General features: G+C 39.3%; 1 protein-coding gene across 7 annotated transcripts in view; it reads left to right on the top strand.

The window, feature by feature from the left end:
* Nucleotides 1-20,508, top strand: part of MAP7 (microtubule associated protein 7) — a 176,518-nt gene that overhangs the window by 75,839 nt on the left and 80,171 nt on the right. The window contains exon 1 of one of the 7 annotated variants that reach the window (XM_070796251.1): nt 1,503-2,212. The exons of the other annotated variants lie outside the window; for them this stretch is intronic. Coding sequence (XP_070652352.1) covers nt 2,191-2,212 — 22 coding nt within the window. The 5' untranslated portion in view covers nt 1,503-2,190. Of the gene's footprint in view, nt 1-1,502; nt 2,213-20,508 lie in introns of those variants that run through there. 7 annotated transcript variants of the gene reach the window in all.

The raw sequence follows: 20,508 nt of genomic DNA, 5'->3' as shown, positions 1-20,508 counted from the left end.
GATTGATATTTTAATAACAAATTAATAACCAACATATTTCTTTGGCTAGCATACACTCTGTGTCATGCATTTCATTGCTTTAATTGGACAGAATTGGGAATTTGTCTACTTCTTGAGACATTTAGGCAAATCACATACCAGCCATTATGTCACACGTGAGCAGAGAGAAATGTGGAGGGCGTGTTTATTATCCACAGTACCAGTGTTGTGAACCTTGACCTCCCTTTCCCATGGAGTCAGTTCTGTGTCCGTCTCTGAGGCAGTAAGGTCTTTGGGAAGGGAAAAAAGATAGTAGAACAGTGGAGCAATTCAAATATGTTTCCCCCACCTGGGGAAGGTGCTTTGCCATCCAGCCTCCCTACCATACTAGCCCTGCTCAGAGGTGCAGAAAGAAGAAAAGAAATCTGGATTTGGTGCCACCGGAGTTGTAATTTCCTTTAACCAGAAGTAATCTTGCCCCAGACCCCCATGGGACATTTGGCAGTGCCTTAAAAAAATTTTTTTAATGGTCTTGACTGTGAGGAGGGGGCTGTCTGCAGGCAGTGCTATTAGATACAGGAGGCAGAGGCCAGGGATGCTGCCAAGCTGTTAAAGCCTCATCCCCTCCCCTGTAGTCCACAGCGAAGAGTTATCCTGTCTGAAAGGTCAGGAGGACCACGGCTGAGAACTCCTGCACTAGAGATCCTGTCTGTGTTTATGTTGTTGTTCAGTCACTAAGTCATGTCTGACTCTTTGTGACCCCATGGACTGCAGCACTCCACTTCTCCTTCACTATCTCCTGGAGTTTCTCAAACTCATGTCCATTGAGTTGGTGATGCCATCCAACTATCTCATCCTCTGTTTCCCATTTCTCCTCCTGCCTTCAATCTTTCCCAGCATCAGAGCTGCTTTTGAAAATGCAAGGGGACTGGTTGGCAGGAATGATGGTACTTAGGCCTCTGGAGCTGTTGGGATGGTACTGGCTACAACTGGTATTCCATTGGTTCCTACTAGGTAAGTCTTTAGTTCCAAGGGCATTAAAAAGGGTTCATTGCCAAGTCCAGTGGATGCTTGAACTCCTACATCTTATAAATCCTGTGTGTCCAGTCTCTTTACTGAGGCAAGTCCTACTACTCAAAGAGGCTTGAAATGATTTGTTTTCTTCTCAACAGCGTATTTGCTTTCCCAGATTGGACCCGTGGATCATCCAAACTCATGAAGTTCATTGGTTTTAACTCACGTTTTAACTCAAGTATTCTGACTCCCATATCACAGTTTGAAATTCTGTAAAATTCTTTTCTCCTCAGATTCCCCTCTATGTCCCTAGACAAAAAGTCCTTTTAAAGACTGTTACCTTTAAAGGTAACATTGTGATAGAAATGTTGAATTCGAAATCCATAATGTAAAACTCATCACTGGCTTAAAAATTTTTTCTGAGGCCCTATAATTAATTCATCCAGAAATAATTTCTAAAACTTTACTGATTGTTTATTGATTCTTCCTCTTCACTTTGAAGACCTCCAGAATTTCTTCTGGACCTTCTGAAGGATAGTGAAACTTCATTTCATGTGGTTTCCCAACGGCTCCATGAATGTTCTCAGTGAAGGGAGGAAAAGAACAGAGGTCTCTCTGCTTGACTGATTCTAAATGATTGCCTCTCTCAGATGCATTTGGTATGGGAACAATATCAGCCATAATCTTCGGGGTTTTAAAATGCCATCTTTAGTACATTAGGAAACCAAAAGGCAGAAGAATTTGGAAAAATAGTAAATACCGTTTAGATGATCTTGGTAAACATTTGTTCAAATGTGTTTAAGGCACATCCTGTTTGGGGCCTGGGCTGATTTTAAACCCTGAGACTGAACTGATGTTTAACAGCCATTTCTTAACCAGGAAAGGCCTCCCCTTCTCCCAGCCCACACCCGTTCGAGCTTCACTGGCTCTTTTGAACAGAAGCCGTTCTCAGTTTTCACTTGGTTCAGTGAACAAGGTTACTGTTTAGAAACAGTGGCTGTTGAGTCATATGTCTCCTCACCCTTTTGCCTTCTTCCTGAGTGCACCTCGAGCTGCATGAGAGATGATATTAATACTTGGGATGATTAAAAGGTCTCTTCACTGATCGCTTGGTCTCTGCCTGGCTGAGAAACTCAAAGCAGGAAGAGAGAGACATGCAGATATGTTGCAGCATATTCAAGAAAGAAGGGTTTTAGGATGGAAGACACTAAACTGGCCTGTAAGTTCTTGGACTCAAAATATGTTTCGAAACTTCTTAATAAGGATATGTAGGAATCGGGCAATCTTTAACTCAGTTTGACACACTAACACTTTCAACAGGTCAAAGTACAGAGTAGGAAATCTTTTAATAGATCTTTTTGTTTTGGGGGGTAGGGAGGACTTGGTTTTAATGTTCTAAGAAAGAGAAGTGGGAATTTTAATTAAGTGAAACATTCCTTGTGCTCTATAGATGATGGATTTATACTTTATCGTCCTGCAGCCATGGGATAGTTTCTATGAAAATTCAAGGCAAATGATATTATTTTCCATTTTCCATGTTTGTGCTTTTTTCTTCTTTTAGCAAAACACAAAGTGAAAACCCTGAAACAGCTCCTAGGGTCTCCTGAGTGCCGGAGGTAGACAGTGGTAGCTACACATACAATTGCAGTGCCGTCCAAAGAACATTGTAGCACATAATTTATTGATGATTTCTTATTGCTTTTAATATCTGTATCTGGATTAGATCATGAAGATTTTGAGAAATGATTGTTTTCTACTTTAGGGGAATATGAGGAGTGCTGAGGATTTTTGCTGATTAAAAAAGGTCATACTTCTCTTGCCTACCTCTTCGGTTTTTATTTAGTTTTGTTTTTTTTTTTTTTTTTTACCGTCAAAAACATTGCCTGCATTTTCCTCTCATATCTTTCCTCACCGGAATGCTTTCATTTCCATGATATGTAAATCAGTTAACTCACATATAGGCTTTATGGGAAAAACTATAGTGATCAGAATCGTAAGCACTACATTTTAGAGAGGTATTTTTATCACTGTATTTTCTTGTCTAGAATTTTCTATATGTACTGGATGCTTTATAAGATTTAATTTTAAGAGTGGTAAAGATGCTTTATTCACTAAATTATTTGCCTTTTAAAATATTGCCTCTATTCATTTGCATGGATAATATTTGGAAATTTTATAGTAAAAACACATCTAGGAAAGAAAAGTGAGTTGTGTGTAGTGTCAGTATCCAGTAAGCATTAAGGAGATGGATTATGCTATAAATTAGTGGTTTGCTTTTGGTATTTTATGATTATAAAATATAGAGCCAAAGAGGCATATTAGAAATATCTTGAGGGTTGGATCCAAGCCTACATTTTAGCTCTGACACTAGTTTTGCGACCTCAAACAAGTTATTTATACTCTATAAGTATGTCAGTATCATCAGTGCATAATGGGAATAATCTAACTTTCAGGGCTGTATATACGTTAAAAGAGAGGCAAAATGCCTCACCTAACTGGCTTCTCAGAAAAAAAAAAAAAAAAAAACTGGTATTATTATTTGTATTTGTTCAGTTAACTCACTTTTAAATTAACTTTGTACTTAATGAGTCAGAAAAGAATATCTTTCTGTGTGGAAATCATATTTACATACCGTATTCAAATATTAGGATTAGACAGTTAATGCATAATAAGCATTGGGTTTCATAATGAATTATTTAAATGTGATAAATAATATTGGTTGAATCAAATGAAATACAGGTTACTCAATAAGAAAACTGGATAAATATCCAATAGATAAAATTGATATTGAGGGGGAGAAATTTTTTCATCCAGAAAATTGGTCAAAAAATCTTAGATAAGTGGTTTAAAAATACTAAATTATTCTTTTTTAAAAAATATGAATTCTTTTTTTAAAAATACTAAAATATTCTCTTTTTTTAAATCAAAAGATTAAAAAAATTATTTATTTGGCTGCACTGGATCTTAGTTGCAGCATGCAGGATCTAGTTCCCAGACCAGGGATCGAACCCAGACTCCCTGCACAGGAGATGTGGAGTCTTAGCCACTGGACCATCAGGGAGGTCCTCTAAATTAGTCTTAGATACTCAATTTTAGTCTCTTCCAATTTCCAACTTTTAATTTGATATTGAGTAGACCTTAGAAAAGTAGATGTAGTAGCTTCACGTTTCCATAAACTAAAATTTCAGTGTGAAGACCATAACTCTATTTGGAGTAGAGATGAAGGGTGAACTCTGCTCTGTACACTTCACGAAGCCCCTCCAGCTCATTCATGAAAGTCCATCCCACAGTGGGAGCAGAGCCTGTTGCCACGTCAAGCTGCTTGGGAGTAACTATAAGAAACTGTAAGAGTGACCCGCCCCCCCAACCCCAGACAAAAACTGGTATCTATTGTCATTCAGTCTGTTCTCACGTTAGCACTTCCCACCAACTAAGGCTGTCATGTTTATTGTGTTCTCCCACACTAGAGTATGAGCCATAGGGGCAGGGAGTTTCGGCCTTGTCGTTCATGGCTGTATCCCAAGCACCTACAACAGTGCCTGGCAACCAGTAGGCGCCTAGTCAGTTTATCAAGTTAATGAGTCGACCCCGTAGTCGTCAAGAGGACAACAAGGTAAGGAAGGCCATGCCTACTCTCACTGTAAAGCACAAAATAACAAAGATACAGTTTTGTATAAAATCTGCACCAGGGCATGCTAATTTATCCTGTGGTTGACACAGAAGTAGAGTTTGTGCCAACTTTTAGAAGAAAAGAAAGTCAGTAGAAAATGTTACTGTCCTCAGTTGGACATGTGCCAAGAGCAGAAAACCAAAAAGTTTACTTCCTTTATGAAAAATAGGTAAATCAAGGACTCTAGAAAAATAATTTTGTGATAAAATGCCAAGTCACAGGCCAAATAAACTCCCTCCTCCCCTGAACCCTCGGTGAGGTCAGCGCTCAGCTCCACAGGGACAGCCCCTCCCACACACTCCGGAAGCATCATACAACCCTGTGGACTCAGCTCCTTTACCAGGAATTTTATGTAGGTGTAGTTTTCAGAAGCTAAGAATCTTGTTCAGTAAGACTTTCACAAATCACTAGCCATTCTCAAAGTTACACTGAATCTATGCCTCTATAAAGATAAATTGCTGTACTGTAGAGTCAAAAGACCAGGTTTTCAAACTCTATTCTAAGGCAGTCTGTATAACCAAGGGCAAATCCCATTTGATCTCTGAGTCTCAGTCCCCTCCCCTATAAAAGGGCAACAGGCATACCTACCATAATCTAGTTAAGATGGTCAAGTGAGTGTATATTACAAGAAAGTGACTTGTAATCCATTAAACAAATTATACAGTGTCACTTGAATACAGATTTAAAAAACAGTGCAAGTTCTTTCCTTAAATGAGAATTTAAGTGCTTTATAACTTTAAATTCTATTATTTGTCAGAATATCACTAATTATAGGGGCAAACCCCATCAAAACAATAAAAAAGAGTAAGGTACAATTTTTAATGCCATATTTGAAAAATGAATCTAGAAAACACTGTGGCATAGCGGTTAAGATCCTAGGTTTTAAAGTCACATTGATGTGGATTTTATTCATGATTTAGCTGTTCACATTAGACAGATTTCTTAACTTTGAGACTCAGTTTTCATCTCTGAACAGTGGGGAAAGTGTTACCTAAATGCAGGCTTACTATAAAGAAAAAATTTTTTGAAACAAAATGCTTAAAGCATGAGTACAGCCTTGGAACATAATAGATACTCAGTAAACAGAAGTTGCATTTGTAGTTATTTTAATTCTTTATAAATATCATTGGGTATATGGTTTGCCTTTTAAATGATATGATGCTAAACTTTTAAAATGTATTAGCCACTATTACTCTATAGAAATCTGCTAGAAATTTCCTAAGAGAAAATAATTCTACAATTTTTCTTAGCTCTTACTTTACTGAGCCTGATGATTCTTTAGATTAGGTGATCTTTGAAACAAGCATCAATACAGCTAAAAGTTTTCCAATATAATTTACTCACCTAAAGCCTAGGGGATCTCAAAGTATGTTAGATTAAATAATCTTATCTGTAACAGAATGCACAGATACTCATAAAGAAAGGGCAGGGGCAGGGATTTTCAAAGAGAGGAGTTTAAAATTCTCTTTCTAGGAAGTGTATGTTGCTAGGGAACATAGAAGAGCATTAAGGTAGCAACACATATTGTCATGCAACCTAGAGATATTTAAGTTCCAAGATTCATTGCTCATAGTCCAAGATGTAAGTCATGTATTAACTGTCACTAATCCTTTCTCAGCATTTCACGGAGTCATTGAATTAAATATTCTCTGAACTGACATTTTAGTACTGAATTACAAACATCAGTGTACAGTCTTGATAATATAATTTCTTTCTCTTATCAGAACCTCTAGATGACGTGAATAAATGAACTTCAGTTGAACCACAAGCCAACTTTAAAACTTAGGTTAGCATTTTGATACACAAGAATCATTCTCCATTAACAGATGCTTTTCTATAAGACCTACTTTATTTTAAAAGATAATGCCATAATCCATTTCTGGTCATACTCTGGTTATATAAATGTATATGTAATGTCTTATCTCAGACAGCATAAAATAATATTACTTGAATAACAAGTAGCATGTGATGAAGGACCAAGAAAGTAAAAGTTAATATTTAAGCTTTCTCCTTACTTGACTTAATATTAACAGTACATAGTTTTCATGTTTTTCTGTAACATAACAGTTATAAAGTCCTGAATCAAAGATTAACATTTTTATATAACATTATTAGGAATTATTGTTTTGAATATTTGGATTTTGTGTTTTACTTCTGTTAATCAGAATACAGAATTCAAATATACAAGCATTTAAGTGTGATGTTATTATAATTCAGTGCTGTCCGTTTTACCCAGCAGTTGCAATCAAGTTAAAGAAAGCAAGTAAGTCTGAGGGATTTTAGTTGGACTCAGTATATACCATTTTAACAAAAGAAAGGTGGCTTGGGCTTTGAGAGATGATATATTGTGGGAAAGTGATTAGGAAATAGAGCTAATGGAAGATGAGGGTTAATATAGGAGGTTTGTTTATGCAAGCTCATCTCTGTCTCTGGGCATGAGCCATTCTCCTCCTTCTGATACCGGAGAGGGGGGCACCATCAGAGGCGATATTTATGCCCAGCTTTTAGGTGGGTATGTGCAGAGAGTTCTTTCCACATCTGTTGATTCTCAATGCCTACAGCTGAAAATAATGCCAAAGTGGCATCTTTTGGAACAGTGCATTCTGATGCCTTTCATGGTACTCTAATGGACATCTTTAGATGTAAGACTTTTCTCATATTTTAGGTTATTTCCTTAAGACAGAGTCTCAGAAGTGCAATTGTCTAGCTAGTAGTATTAAACCTTTTAATGGCAGTATATTCATATCACTAAATTCCTTTTGTGGAATTATACCAATTAACTATAACTCTAATACTGCTGCTTTCTGCTCCTCATACTTTCAGGGTTTTCAGTGCTGCATTTGGAAGCACATGTCTAATATTCTTCTTCAGGGTTCACACTAGATGGAAAATACCAAGGATCTAGAAAGGGATAGTTCTAACCATTGGTGAAGCTAGTTTCAGTATTCATGACTGGTGCTGTGGTTGTGAAGGAGAAGCATAAACTGGCTGAAGCAGATGCTTTTCTCCAGATATCCCTACTACCAGCTGAATTTAACATCTCAGTCATAAGGAGACCGCTCAGGATGAGGGGTAATTGAAGACACCTTCATTGCAAATAGATCATGTGCCTTGTGCATGTGTGCATAGTCACTCAGTCACGTCTGACTCTTTGTGACACTGTGGACTGTAGCCTGCCAGGCTCTTCTATCCATGGAATTTTCCTGGCAAGGATACTGGAATGGGTTGCCATTTATTCTCCAGGGGATGTTCCTCACTCAGGGGTAAAACCCCTGCCTCCTGCAATGCATGTGGATTCTTTACTGCTGAGCCACTAGGGAAGCCCAAATAGATCATGTGGTGGTGGTGGTGGTGGTGTTGGTGGTGGTGGTTTAGTCTCTGAGTCGTGTCCGACTCTTGTGGCCCCAGTGCTGCTGCTAAGTCACTTCAGTCGTGTCTGACTCAGTGCGACCCCATAGATGGCAGCCCACCAGGCTCCCCCATCCCTGGGATTCTCCAGGCAAGAACACTGGAGTGGGTTGCCATTTCCTTCCCGAGTGCATGAAAGTGAAAGCGAAGCTGCTCAGTTTTGTCCAACTTGCCGCAACCCCAGGGACTGCAGCTCACCAGGCTCCTCCGTCCATGGGATTTTCCAGGCAAAAGTACTGGAGTGCAGTGCCATTGCCTTCTCCTGACCCCAATATGGATGGCATTAAATCTTCAGGAGCTAGTTAGTCTTAAATCCAAATTAGCATTTGATTGCCAATGGGACTGATACCAAGCCTTCCTGGGGACAGATCCTCCCACCCACATGTTCCCCCATCTCTTTTTTATTTAAAAAAAAACAAAACAAAAAAACACTTTAGCCTCTTTAGCCTTCCCCAAGTTCCAAAGAGCAAATTTAATCAGAGAAATGGAAAAAATGCAGAAACAAAGGAAAGCAGTCAAGCAGGACAAAATTATAGTTTAGCCACAAAACAAAATCAAGGACTTTTAGTTCCTCTTCAAGGGTTACAGGTAATACCCTGAGCCACATCCTTGAGTTGTTTTACGGATAGTAAAAGCTCCTACCAGGTGGAGGCGGTCAAACATATGCTGCCTAGCATCACGTAGACCCCAGACAGGTTGGAACTAGAAAACTAATCATTGAGATTCCCAAAATACTAGTGTTACCTTCAGTTCAGTTCTGTCGCTCAGTCGTGTCTGACTCTTTGCAACCCATGAATCACAGCACGCCAGGCCTCCCTGTCCATCACCAGCTCCTGGAGTTCACTCAAACTCATGTCCATCAAATTGGTGATGCCATCCAGCCATCTCATCCTCTGTCGTCCCCTTCTCCTCCTGCTCCCAATCCCTCCCAGCATCAGGGTCTTTTCCAATGACTCAACTCTTTGCATGAGGTGGCCAAAGTACTGGAGTTTCAGTTTCAGCATCAGTCCTTCCAATGAACACCCAGGACTGATCTCCTTTAGGATGGACTGGTTGGATCTCCTTGCAGTCCAAGGGACTCTCAAGAGTCTTCTCCAACACCACAGTTCAAAAGCATCAATTCTTTGGCGCTCAGCTTTCTTCACAGTCCAACTCTCACATCCATACATGACCACTGGAAAAACCATAGCCTTGACTAGACGGACCTTTGTTGGCAAAGTAATGTCTCTGCTTTCTGTTAGCCAATTCAAGAATTGTGCATGAGCTGATCAATCACCCCAAGACCCTATCCCTCACATTGTCCTTATAAACTTTCCCTGAATGCTATTGGCAAGTATTTAGGTCTTTTGAGCACAAACTGTCCTGTTCTTGCATGGCATCCTACAATAAATGCTGTGCTTTCCTTCACCACAGTGTCAGCAGATTGGCTTTGCCATGTATTGGGTGAATGGACCCAAATTCACTGGATTTTTCAGAAGGCACAAAATGACACATTTAAATCAAGGAATTTTAGAGCCATCACCATCAGCTAATTACCATTGGGTAGAATCTTAAGCAATGCACTGGAAGACTGAAACAGCTTCAATTGATTATAAATTAATGACATAGGATGTTTATTAATTATTAAGCTTTGTTGAAATATGCTGAACGTTGTACATAGGGTTTACAGCCAATAGCTGTCATCAGAATGTTTTGAAATTACACCCATGAGAAAAAACAAAGGTTTTTACCTCCATGCATTTGCAGTCGTTTGCTAGTTTTGCAGTAACCATCAAAACACAGAACATTGATTTATACTATTAAGCCTTGCCTCTTCCAAAAAGATTTAGCCACTTTGAAAAAAAGTCATATATCTCAAAAAGCCCCTCTTAAAAAGTCAATACAAGATACTGATTTTATACTGAAGTATTAAGTTCTTCATTTTTAGGCAGACAGTATTACATGGTGGGAATTAATACCTTCTATTTTTAAAAAATCTGCATTTATGAAGTGGTTGAGGGGGAGAAGTGGTATTTAAAAACTTAGTTAAATGAAGAAATCTTGGAAATAAGTTTCAGATTCAAAGTTGTGTTCAGTTCAGTTGCTCAGTCGTGTCCAACTCTTTGTGACCCCATGGACTACAGCACGCCGGGCCTCCCTGTCCATCACCAACTTGTGGAGTTTACCCAAACTCATGTTCATTGGGTCGGTGATGCCATCCAACAATCTCATCCTCTGTCGTCCCCTTCTCCTCCCACCTTCAACCTTTCCCAGCATCAGGGTCTTTTCCAAAGAGCCAGATCTTCGCATGAGGTGGCCAGAGTACTGGAGTTTCAGCTTTAGCATCATTCCTTCCAAAGAACACCCAGGACTGATCTCCTTTAGAATGGACTGGTTGGATCTCCTTGCAGTCCAAGGGACTCTCAAGAGTCTTCTCCAACACCACAGTTCAAAAGCATCAATTCTTTGGCGCTCAGCTTTCTTCACAGTCCAACTCTCACATCCATACATGACCACTGGAAAAACCATAGCCTTGACTAGACGGACCTTTGTTGGCAAAGTAATGTCTCTGCTTTTGAATATGCTGTCTAGGTTGGTCATAACTTTTCTTCCAAGGAATAAGTGTAAGTAAACTAAGTTGTTTTAGATACAGTATTTTTATACATAAAGGTATATCTAGAGTTGTGTTAGTTCAAAGGACAAAGATTTAAAAGAAGCCATGTGGAATTTTAAATAGTAGTGCTTATTGAGCTCACTGTGTTATATTCAATAGAATTGTGTACTTCTTTTTAGAGCTGTTATCTCAATTCTCAGTGTACCAGTCATTGCCTCCCTGTAGCCTATAAGTTCCATATAGGCAAGACCACGCCTGCCTCCCACCGTTATATCCCAACTATCTGACACATGGGATGTCAGTACTCAGTAAGCAGTGGCTGGATGGAGTAATAGGGAAGGATTCTGGCTCTTTTGTCCATGGAATTCTCCAGGCAAGAATACTGGAGTGTGTTGCTATTTCCTTCTCCAGGGCATCTTCCCAACCCAGGGATCAAACCTGCCTCTCTTGTGTCTCCTGCATTGCAGGCGGATTCTTTACCCCCATGCCACCGGGAGGGCAAGTTAGTCATTCTAAAAGACCTAAAACATCAAAGTGTGTTTTCTTTTCTCAGCATCTAGTTGAAAGGATTGATTGGTTACTTCTTCCTGCATCTTTATTTGTCCAGTATCTCAGTGAAACATTTTGTAGAATCAGAATACTTTGTAAGAAATCCATTGTCCTTTAACAGTTTGTGGCCTTTTAAAAGTCTGGACTCTTATCCTACAAAGTTTTAAATAATAGTGTTGCTGAAAAGACCTTAAGGGAAGTTAAGCTTATTTATAAAGACTTTTTCCAGTATAAACCCCAGAGCATTACTATAGAATTCCCAGAACCTGCTTCTCCCCTCAGAAGTCAAAACAGCTTCTTATTTGTAATTCCTTGGACTCCTTGCCTTTAAAAGAAAAACACCGTGTTTTAGCACAGCACTATATGAAAGTTACTGCTTAAAATTTTAGGTGATAACTTTCAGGATAAATTAATATTAAAAGAACAGTATTGTTTCAATTTTTGAAAAGCACCAATAACTTAAGTATTGTTTTCAAAATGATGCTTATTCAGCCAACATTTGAGCCTTTAAATTTTGCCTTGTTACAATTTAAAGATGTATTATAAAGTATAAATCTTAGTTGAAATAGTATTAAAATATATTTCTACTGCATTGACAAAAGGCAAGAGAAGCTCTGGAAAATGTTTGAGGTGTATACGTGTTAGAGGTGGGTGTTCTAGTTTAAAATACTCTGATTATGATGTAAATATGTCAGAGTTTTTTCATTTGTTTTTAGCCCCAGATGTTATTCAGTGTCGAAATGAGTGTTAAAACATAATAGAGGGACTTCCCTGGCAGTCCGGTGGTTAAGACTTCAGACTTCTAATGTAAGGGGTACAGGTTCGATGCCTGGTTGGGGAACTAAGATCCCATATGCTGTGTGATGCCCAAAAATTGTTTTTTAATTTTTCAATTAAAAAATAAAACATTCAAAACAGATTGAATGCATGCTAAAGTTGAGAAGTAACCATAAAAACAGGTTTTATGGAGGACAGTGTGGTTCATTACACAACTCTCTATTAGTCTAATTTAATACAGAAATAGATTTTAGAATATATACAATCAATCTGTCATACATTGCCCACAATACAGCTTCTTGAAACTGTGCTTGTGCTAGCTATTGAGTGAGCACTCCTTGTCAAGTTTTTGGGTTACATTCTGTGTTGTCAGTTAATAGTGGAATCACATGATTTAGCAAAGAGTTGACCTTGGGGTAGAGTTGATCTGGTCACATAATAACTGAGAGCTGTAACAAAGATATAGGCTTAAACAGTCAGCACATTGTACCTCTAGGAGATACCAGTGGTAGGGCCAGACTTCTTCAAGAATAATTTTTAACTGGGTCATTCATTCATTAAAGGCCCAAAATTGAAACTCCAGGTAGCATGACTAATAGAGTTGTAGTCTGGAGTTTGTGAATTTGGATGAAGAAAATAATTGCATCTGTATTTCTAATAACCTTTTCTGGAAGTTGAATGTTTCTTTTAATTATGAATGTGAGCAAAAGAACCTACGGCAGTATTAGCATTTACAGAAGTCAGATATTTTCATAACACATTACAGTTGTTTTAGGAGAGCAAAAGGCAGCTTAAAGAGATAACTGCTTTGAAATCATGGCAGTTGTGAGACATACCTCTAGATTGTGTTAATTAATGGGTTAATAAAGAAGCACATGTATGTATGTATATGACAGATCTTTTGCTGTCTTTATAAGCTTTTAAATATAAATATGTATTTTTTGTGATGCTACATATTTTAATTTATTCATTTAAAAATATTATCCTGAGTAGGAGTCTAGCCTGACCTTTTGCCAAAGGAATCCAAAACAGAAAGAAAGGTTAAAATCCTTTTGTAGAAAGCCTTCAAGTGCTTTTAAGAGCATTCATACCCTAGATTGAAGGCTGCTGAGCCTAGAAAAGACTGAAGCCCACCAACTCGTCTTAAAATGTTAGTCCAGGAAACCCAGACTTGTTTTTTTTTTGTTTGTTTGTTTTTTTTGCCAGGGTATGAAAAATGTAAAAAAAATCACTTAAGCCTGCGGAAGAGGAATCCTACTTTAAATTCCATGATCCGTTGGTTCTAAATCAGGGATGTACATCAGACTCCTCTAGGGAACTATTTATAATCATAGAGCTGAGCCTTATGCCTCAGGATTGCAGTTCAGCAGGTCTGGGTCTGGGTCAGACCTGCACATCTGTGTGTGAAAGGCCCAGAGGTGGTTTTCATACAATCCCGCAAATGAGAAGTGCTTTGAAAGCTTGTTCTTTAAGAACTATTTCAAGTATCACATTTTTAAGAATTTATGTTTGGTTTTAAAAAAAATCACCTCAAGAAATGAGGAAGATTCACTTTATAGTTTGGAACTCATAACTGCTTAAGGCATCTTTTGCTGTGGCAGAAGGTGAACCAGTACTTGACCATTCATCCCTGGGAGCCATGAAACGTTCTGAAGTTGCATGTACATTTTTCAGGGTAAGGGGACAGTGGCTTTCCTGAGATTTGCAAGGGTACTCATGATCTAAATAAGAAGCAAGAAATAGCTTCCTATGTACTGAGATAGTAAAATGTAATCGTGAAGCAAGCAAAAGACAAAATTACTAGACCTACTAAGGAAACTTAGGAGAATACCATTAATTCTATGATAAAAGTATTGAACTTGAATGATATGACTTTATCATTAATCCCTAGAATCAAAATATTTGTTTTTTGCAATGCAAGGCATCATAGGGTGGCAAATAAGTGGTTTTGATGCTATATATACATTAGGGAAAAAATAAATATAAAATATTAAACTTTATAATTGCATGTAAAAATCCAATCCCTCATGGCTCAGTGGTAAAGAATCTGCCTGCAGTGCAGGAGACACAGGAGATGTGGGTTTGACCCCTGAGTCAGGAAGATCTCCTGGAGACGGAAATGGCAACCCACTCACTCTAGTATTCTTCTTGGGAAAATCCCATGGACAGAGGAGCCTTGTAGGAGACAGTCCATGGGGTCCTGAAGAGTCAGACACAACTGAGCACACACACATACATGCAAAAATCCAAAAACAAAATGATCATTAAAATAAGACTTAGCTTTCTTTAAAATAAAATAAATTTATTTTAATATTGGACTTACCCCCCTACCTTGGACAGTTTTGTGTCCTGGGACCCATATTCTAAAATTATGAAGCAGTAGAAATGTGCTGTGAAATGTAGCTTCCTCCTTAGTGAAAAACTATACTTCAGGAAAAAGTATTTTTAAAGGAATAAAGAAAAGATGTAACCTTTTATTTATGAAAGAAGTTGACAGTTTCAAGTAGGCATGATTGAGTGTTGATGCATATCTGTCCTTTTCTCTGTAATGGTAATTTCCTCCTGCTTTTGGTTATCTTGCTTTCTACTTGAGAGAGGTGCCCCCTCCCCCGCCACATGCCTACTCCAGAAGGCCACCCTTAACCTTTGTCTGTGCTTCCATAGAATCTTTTTTTTTTTTTCAAACCTTTTTCTTTTTTTTCCAAGCATGTTTCTTTTTTTTTCTCTGTGCCTCAAGGCATGTGGGATCTTAGTTCCCCAACCAGGGGTTGAACCTGAAACCCCTGCATTGGAAGCATTGAGTCTTAAAACCACTGGACTACCTGGGAAGTCCCTCCACTGAATCCTGTACATATCTCTGTCTTACTACTTACCATGCTATGTCCTTATTATCAGTTTCTATGTGTCTTGCGAGATTAACTTCGCTACCATTATCCTTGTGTTATTATGCCAGGAATGATGTCTGCTCATTAACTATTTTGCTGAGTAATTACATATGATTACCACCCAACTCATGCCACTCACCCATTATTTATTGTACTCGACAGTGGTCCTGTGCCACTGGATCAGTACAGGGATTATGCTTTGGCATTCAGACTCCTGCTCTAGCCAACCAAGCAAACCTGCTCAGCCCGACTGGCAGCTCAGTACAATAAACTGAGTCCAGACTGAATCTAACAATATTTAGACTGGCCATCAGCCCAAGATTACCCTTCATAGTGGTAGCAAGACCAAGCATGAAGTTGACGACTAAGCCAGCCACTCCCTGTTTATGTTGAGGTCCACTTCAGACTCTCAGACTTGTCATCTTATCACTGTCTTAGCAAGATTTCCTTTCTTCTTGGCCTATATTGACTTTTAAAAAGTTACTTATGTCTATTCAGTTATTGGGTTGCCCAAAACGTTTGTTTAGGTTTTCCGTAAAATATTAAGGAAAAATGCGAATGAACTTTCTGGCCAACCCCAGGATTACTGTGGGGCTTCCCAGGGGTCACAGTAGTAAGGAATCCACCTACCAATGCGAGAGATGCAGGAGATGCAGATTTGACCCCTGGGTTGGAAAGATCCTCTGGAGTAGGAAATGGCAACCCACTCCAGTGTTCTTGCTTGGAAAATTCCATGAACAGAGGAGCCTGGTGGGCTAGAGCAACTGAGCGTACACACGTGATATTATTATAATCATAAACTAAATAGGATCCTGAACTAGAAAATAACAATTTCTTATGACATCGAGTGAATTTAGTGGGAGCCGCATCCTGGGTTCCTCCACATCCTTGGGTTCAGCCCACCCTGGGCCGTGTAGCACTGTACTGCTTGTCCACTTACGCCAATTCTTCCCAAGACTGTAGTGTTTACTCGGGAGAAATTGCCATATAAGTGGATCCACTCATCTCAAACTCATGTTATTCAAGGGTCAGCTGGGGTCAGAGAGCAGTTGCATTTCATCTTAAAAAGTGGGGAGGGAAAAAAAAGAGATGGCAATAGACTTGTTACTTTTTTTTTTCTTTTGACTTCTTTTATTCCTGGAAAATAGGAACTGTATGGCCCTGAGGGTCCTGAGTGCATCCTGAAGATTTTATGCATCCTCCACATGGTCTTAGGCAGTAACTCATCAATAGTGAAGTCAAGCATAAAATTATTAGTACAAATTAAGACTGAGCTGCATGTATCAGCTATGCTCTGTAGCCTCAATTTTGGCAGAGAAAGGGGTTGAAACATATATCTTGTACTACTATCAGATTGCTAGGAGAATTGTTCATGCTCTCCCTTTTGTATCTTTGAATTAAGCTAGGGAGGGGGAGAGTGAGGGCGAGGGAAGAAAAATATGATTTCATCCCGTGCGGATTTTCTAGAATTCCATGGAAGGTGTTGCTTCTGTTTCTGTAGTCTCCGAGACTGCTTCCTTTCTTTAAAACTAACTGTGGCTTCATTATGAATTCATTAGTATTATGAACCACCAAGAAAGAGTAAAACTACTGTGACATCATGTGCACTTGCCCAAGCAAGGCTGAACTTTCACAAAGCAGATACGCAGATTCTCCTTAGGTTCAGGATAGGTCATCAGAAGCCTGAGGCCTCGCGTTGCTTTTTCTTATCAGAGAGAAAAGGAAAAAGTCGCTGGTCCCCTCTCATACCCTAGTCACACCTCAGGACCAGGGCTACTCTCCATGTAGTCTAGCATATGAGTCTGACCCTTTTCTCGAAGATCAGCATGGTGAGTGAAAACTACATAAGGCAGATCACCGCATTCGGCCACTTACTCTTCTCTTCCTCTGTGTTTTCAGTGTAACATGGGGGTGTTCATTGCCTACCCTGCATGGATGCCTGTAGGAATTTGATGTGATGGATGTAAAGACTCTTGCACAGTGCTGATTACATTAGACGCCACTTGATAAATAGCTCTCACAGTTGTTGCTTTTTTATTGTGACTAATATATTTATTTTTTCCCTCTCACAGTCATTCTGCTGTCTTATTTAACTTTTTAAAGCATGAATTTTCTAATGAGCAATCTGTGTTTCTCCCCTTTCACACTGAGTGTTTTCACTGCTGGCTTCTCATTTTTTCATTTGTTAGCTTTGCCTCAGGCTGCTTTTCTTTCCTTATTGAGTTAATCTGATACTAGATAAGAGAGAGCCCACTGGAAGCGTGCTGGGGGAAGGCTGAATAAGAAGTAGCATGTACTAAACGGGACATTTTTAATTAGAATTTGAAGCATTGTTTTAAGTAATCTAAAAAGGTGTATAATAGTCTAAAACCAAAATATGAAGGTTTATAATCAACATTTTAAACATTGCATAGTCTTAAGATAGTTTTTCTAGCTTTTGTATTCAGCTTAAATTTTTTCTTAAAAGTTGAGTTTTATAAAAAGGCTAGTGAAATGAGAATCAGCACACTTCTAAAGCTGGGTGAGAACACTTTCCAGATTAATGGAAATGAAGATGTGTTGCCAGTAGATATTTTATGGTAGGCTCCTAAGAAATGACCATGAATTCTGTCTCATCTCCAAACATGTAGATGAAACTGCATTCTTAAATGCAAATTTAGCTCAATGCTCTCCAACTGATGTAAGTCAGATCAGTATCAGTATCTGTGTAATTCCAGCATGGGGGTGCCTATATTGATTGCTGTAAGGAGCAGTGAGTTTTCAGAACAGCCCCCAGAGATAGTACTGGCTCTATTCCAGGATAGAGTAATGTGTCCACAAACTAAATTCTTAGGAACAAAGCTGTTGGCTTCTGGAATCCCTGTGAAGTGGGCCAAGGGCTCTGGAGTTGGAGGTGGGAAACTTCCCACTCTGGCAGCACTGGGTAGGTACTAAGATGTTCTCTCATACAGACTTCTTGTGAGTGGGCACCAAACCCTATCCAATCAATTACCAAGGGGTCCAAAGAGGACTATTGGGCTCCCATCCTGGGAAGTCTCACTCTGATTAGAAGCAGCAACATCCCCAACATAGATGATACTGCTTGGGAGTCAGTGGAAGAGGAAGGAAGGGGGCAAGGAGGCAGTTGTCTGCTGAAAGTAAAGATAATAGAATGGACTTTCTATTATCTTTCTGCCGTAGGCAGTAGTGCTTCTGGGAGTCATTGTAAGAACTTTTTCCTTCATTACAGAAGTGTTGCTCTACCAGATATACAAGTAAAACTTCAGTTAGTCAAGCAGTCTCAGAAGTTCACCTGTTTAACTGGTTTAACTCACTTAATCTAGCACAGGGCACGTACACATGGAGGATTTAAAAATCAGCCTTGATGACAAAGATGAAACATGATGTCATTTGTTTTTATGCCTATCTCCCTGTATGGTGGCGTTATTATACCATCATGTCATCAGTAGGGCTTCCCAGGTGGCCCTAGTGGTAAAGAACTCATCTGCCAATTCAGGAGACTTAAGGGCCGAGGATTCAATCCCTGGGTCGGAAGATCCCCTGGGGCAGGGCATGGCAACCCACTCCAGTATTCTTGTCTGGCAAATCCCCATGGACAGAGGAGCCTGGTGGGCTACAGTCCATGGGGTTGCAAAGAGTCAAACGCAACTGAAGCAACTTCGCACACTCATATGCACGTATCATCAGTGCTTGTATTGCTGAGGCTGATTGATGTATTATTATAGAGCATAGATGTTGATGCAGCAAAAAATGTATATGACTGGTTATTTGGTGCAAAGACTTAGATACTCATTTAATGTAATCACATTAATCTGATCATTCTGAAGGCCAACATCCATATTTGATTTCAGTGTGATTTAATGAATAAGATGCTCTAAAATCAGTCTGGTGAGTTGAAAAAGGTAAATGCTTCCTTTTTGAAAACAACTCCCACTGAGGTAGATGTCAGCCATCCTTAACTTTCTTTTTCCTACTTTCAGTTCAGTTCAGTTGCTCAGTCATGTCCAACTCTTTGCGACCCCATGGACTGCATCACGTGAGGCCTCCCTGTCCATCACCAACTCCCGGAGTTTACCCACACTCATGGCCATTGAATCAGTGATGCCGTCCAACCATCTCATCCTCCGTTGTCCCCTTCTCCTCCCACCTTCAATCTTTCCCAGCAACAGGGTCATTTCTAATGAGTCAGTTCTTCGAATCAGGAGGCCAAAGTATTGGAGTTTCAGCTTCAGCATCAGTCCTTCCAATGAAGATTCAAAACTGATTTCCTTTAGGATGGACTGGTTGGATGTCCTTGCTGTCCAAGGGACTCTCAAGAGTCTTCTCCAACACCACAGTTCAAAAGCATCAATTCTTCGGTGCTCAGCTTTCTAGTAAATGCTTGTCCATGGTGTTTTCAGATGATGAAAAATGTTGTCTTTTAGACATATGAAACGTGAAATTTTTATCGGGCATCAGTAGTTGCCATAATTTTGCTACTGGACATTAAGTTCAGCCTGCCTTTTAGAAACATCTTGCCTAAGAAAAACTGAATAGCATATTCAGAGGCACTGAACTGAGCAACATATGAGTGACTGTTTCTCAGACATTTAAACTGAAATGGCTAATGACACTTAGGAAGTGAACTTCCTTTCTCAACTAGTTCTAAAGTATGATCACCTATGACCTTTGCCTTAGGCATATTTGCTAGACTTCTGTAGTGTTTAAAAAAAAAAAAAAAGATAGCAATTCCCTGTGATATATGGGTTAGGTTCCAGAAGTTCATTTGTGCATTGGCTGTTTGAAAGCTGGAACACATTCATATTATAAAAATATTATATGTGCAACTGGTGACCCTCAAAAGCCTATTTAACCTATTTGGTAGCAATGTTATCATAGAATCTCTATTTAAAAAAACTCAATTATTCCACAGTTTCTAGACATCGTACTAATAGTACAGTGGTGCTACTGGTGGCTTAGTCGTTAAGTTGTGTCTGACTCTTGTGACCCCATGGACTGTAGCCCACCAGGTTTCTCTCTCCATGGGATTTTCCAGGCAAGAACACTTGAACAGATGGCCATTTCCTTCTCCAGGGGATCTTTCGCCACCAAGGGATTGAACCTGCATCTTCTGCTTGGCAGGTGGAGTCTTTACCACTCAGCTACCAGGGAAGCCCCGAAAGTACAGTGATCTACCCTTAAATTGCTCATATTCTGTTTTAAAAGCTGAATTTCCCTCTCTCCCCATCCCTTCTTCCTGCCCTGCCTTCTCCCAACCATAATTGCTCTCCTACCTTAATCTACATGAAGACCAAACAACATCCCAGCTTCTCCCAACCTTACTATTTACAGAAAGCACACACCCTTTTGAAAATTGTCTAAGGATTTTTACTGCTTTAAAACGAAGGAGGTAGAATTGCAAAAGAGTTTGAAGAAGTCTTGGGCTTGTGCTTCATTTGTAAATTACAAAGAAACTGTTTGCTCTGTTGCTCCAAGATTATTCCTGGGTCATCCAGGCAGAGTGGTGGGTTTGAGAGGCAGTCCCATACTTTACCAGGGCTTCACTGAGATACATTCACACCTCACTAAAACACTCGGATAGTTTTTTAAATATGTTCCTTTCTGACAATGATTCTACTGGAGTTTTGAAAACA

Source organism: Bos indicus, chromosome 9 (assembly GCF_029378745.1).
Source record: "Bos indicus isolate NIAB-ARS_2022 breed Sahiwal x Tharparkar chromosome 9, NIAB-ARS_B.indTharparkar_mat_pri_1.0, whole genome shotgun sequence".
Taxonomy (NCBI): domain Eukaryota; kingdom Metazoa; phylum Chordata; class Mammalia; order Artiodactyla; family Bovidae; genus Bos; species Bos indicus.
The sequence above is the reverse complement of the archived record's forward strand: the minus strand, read 5'-3'. Positions and strand labels throughout refer to the sequence as shown.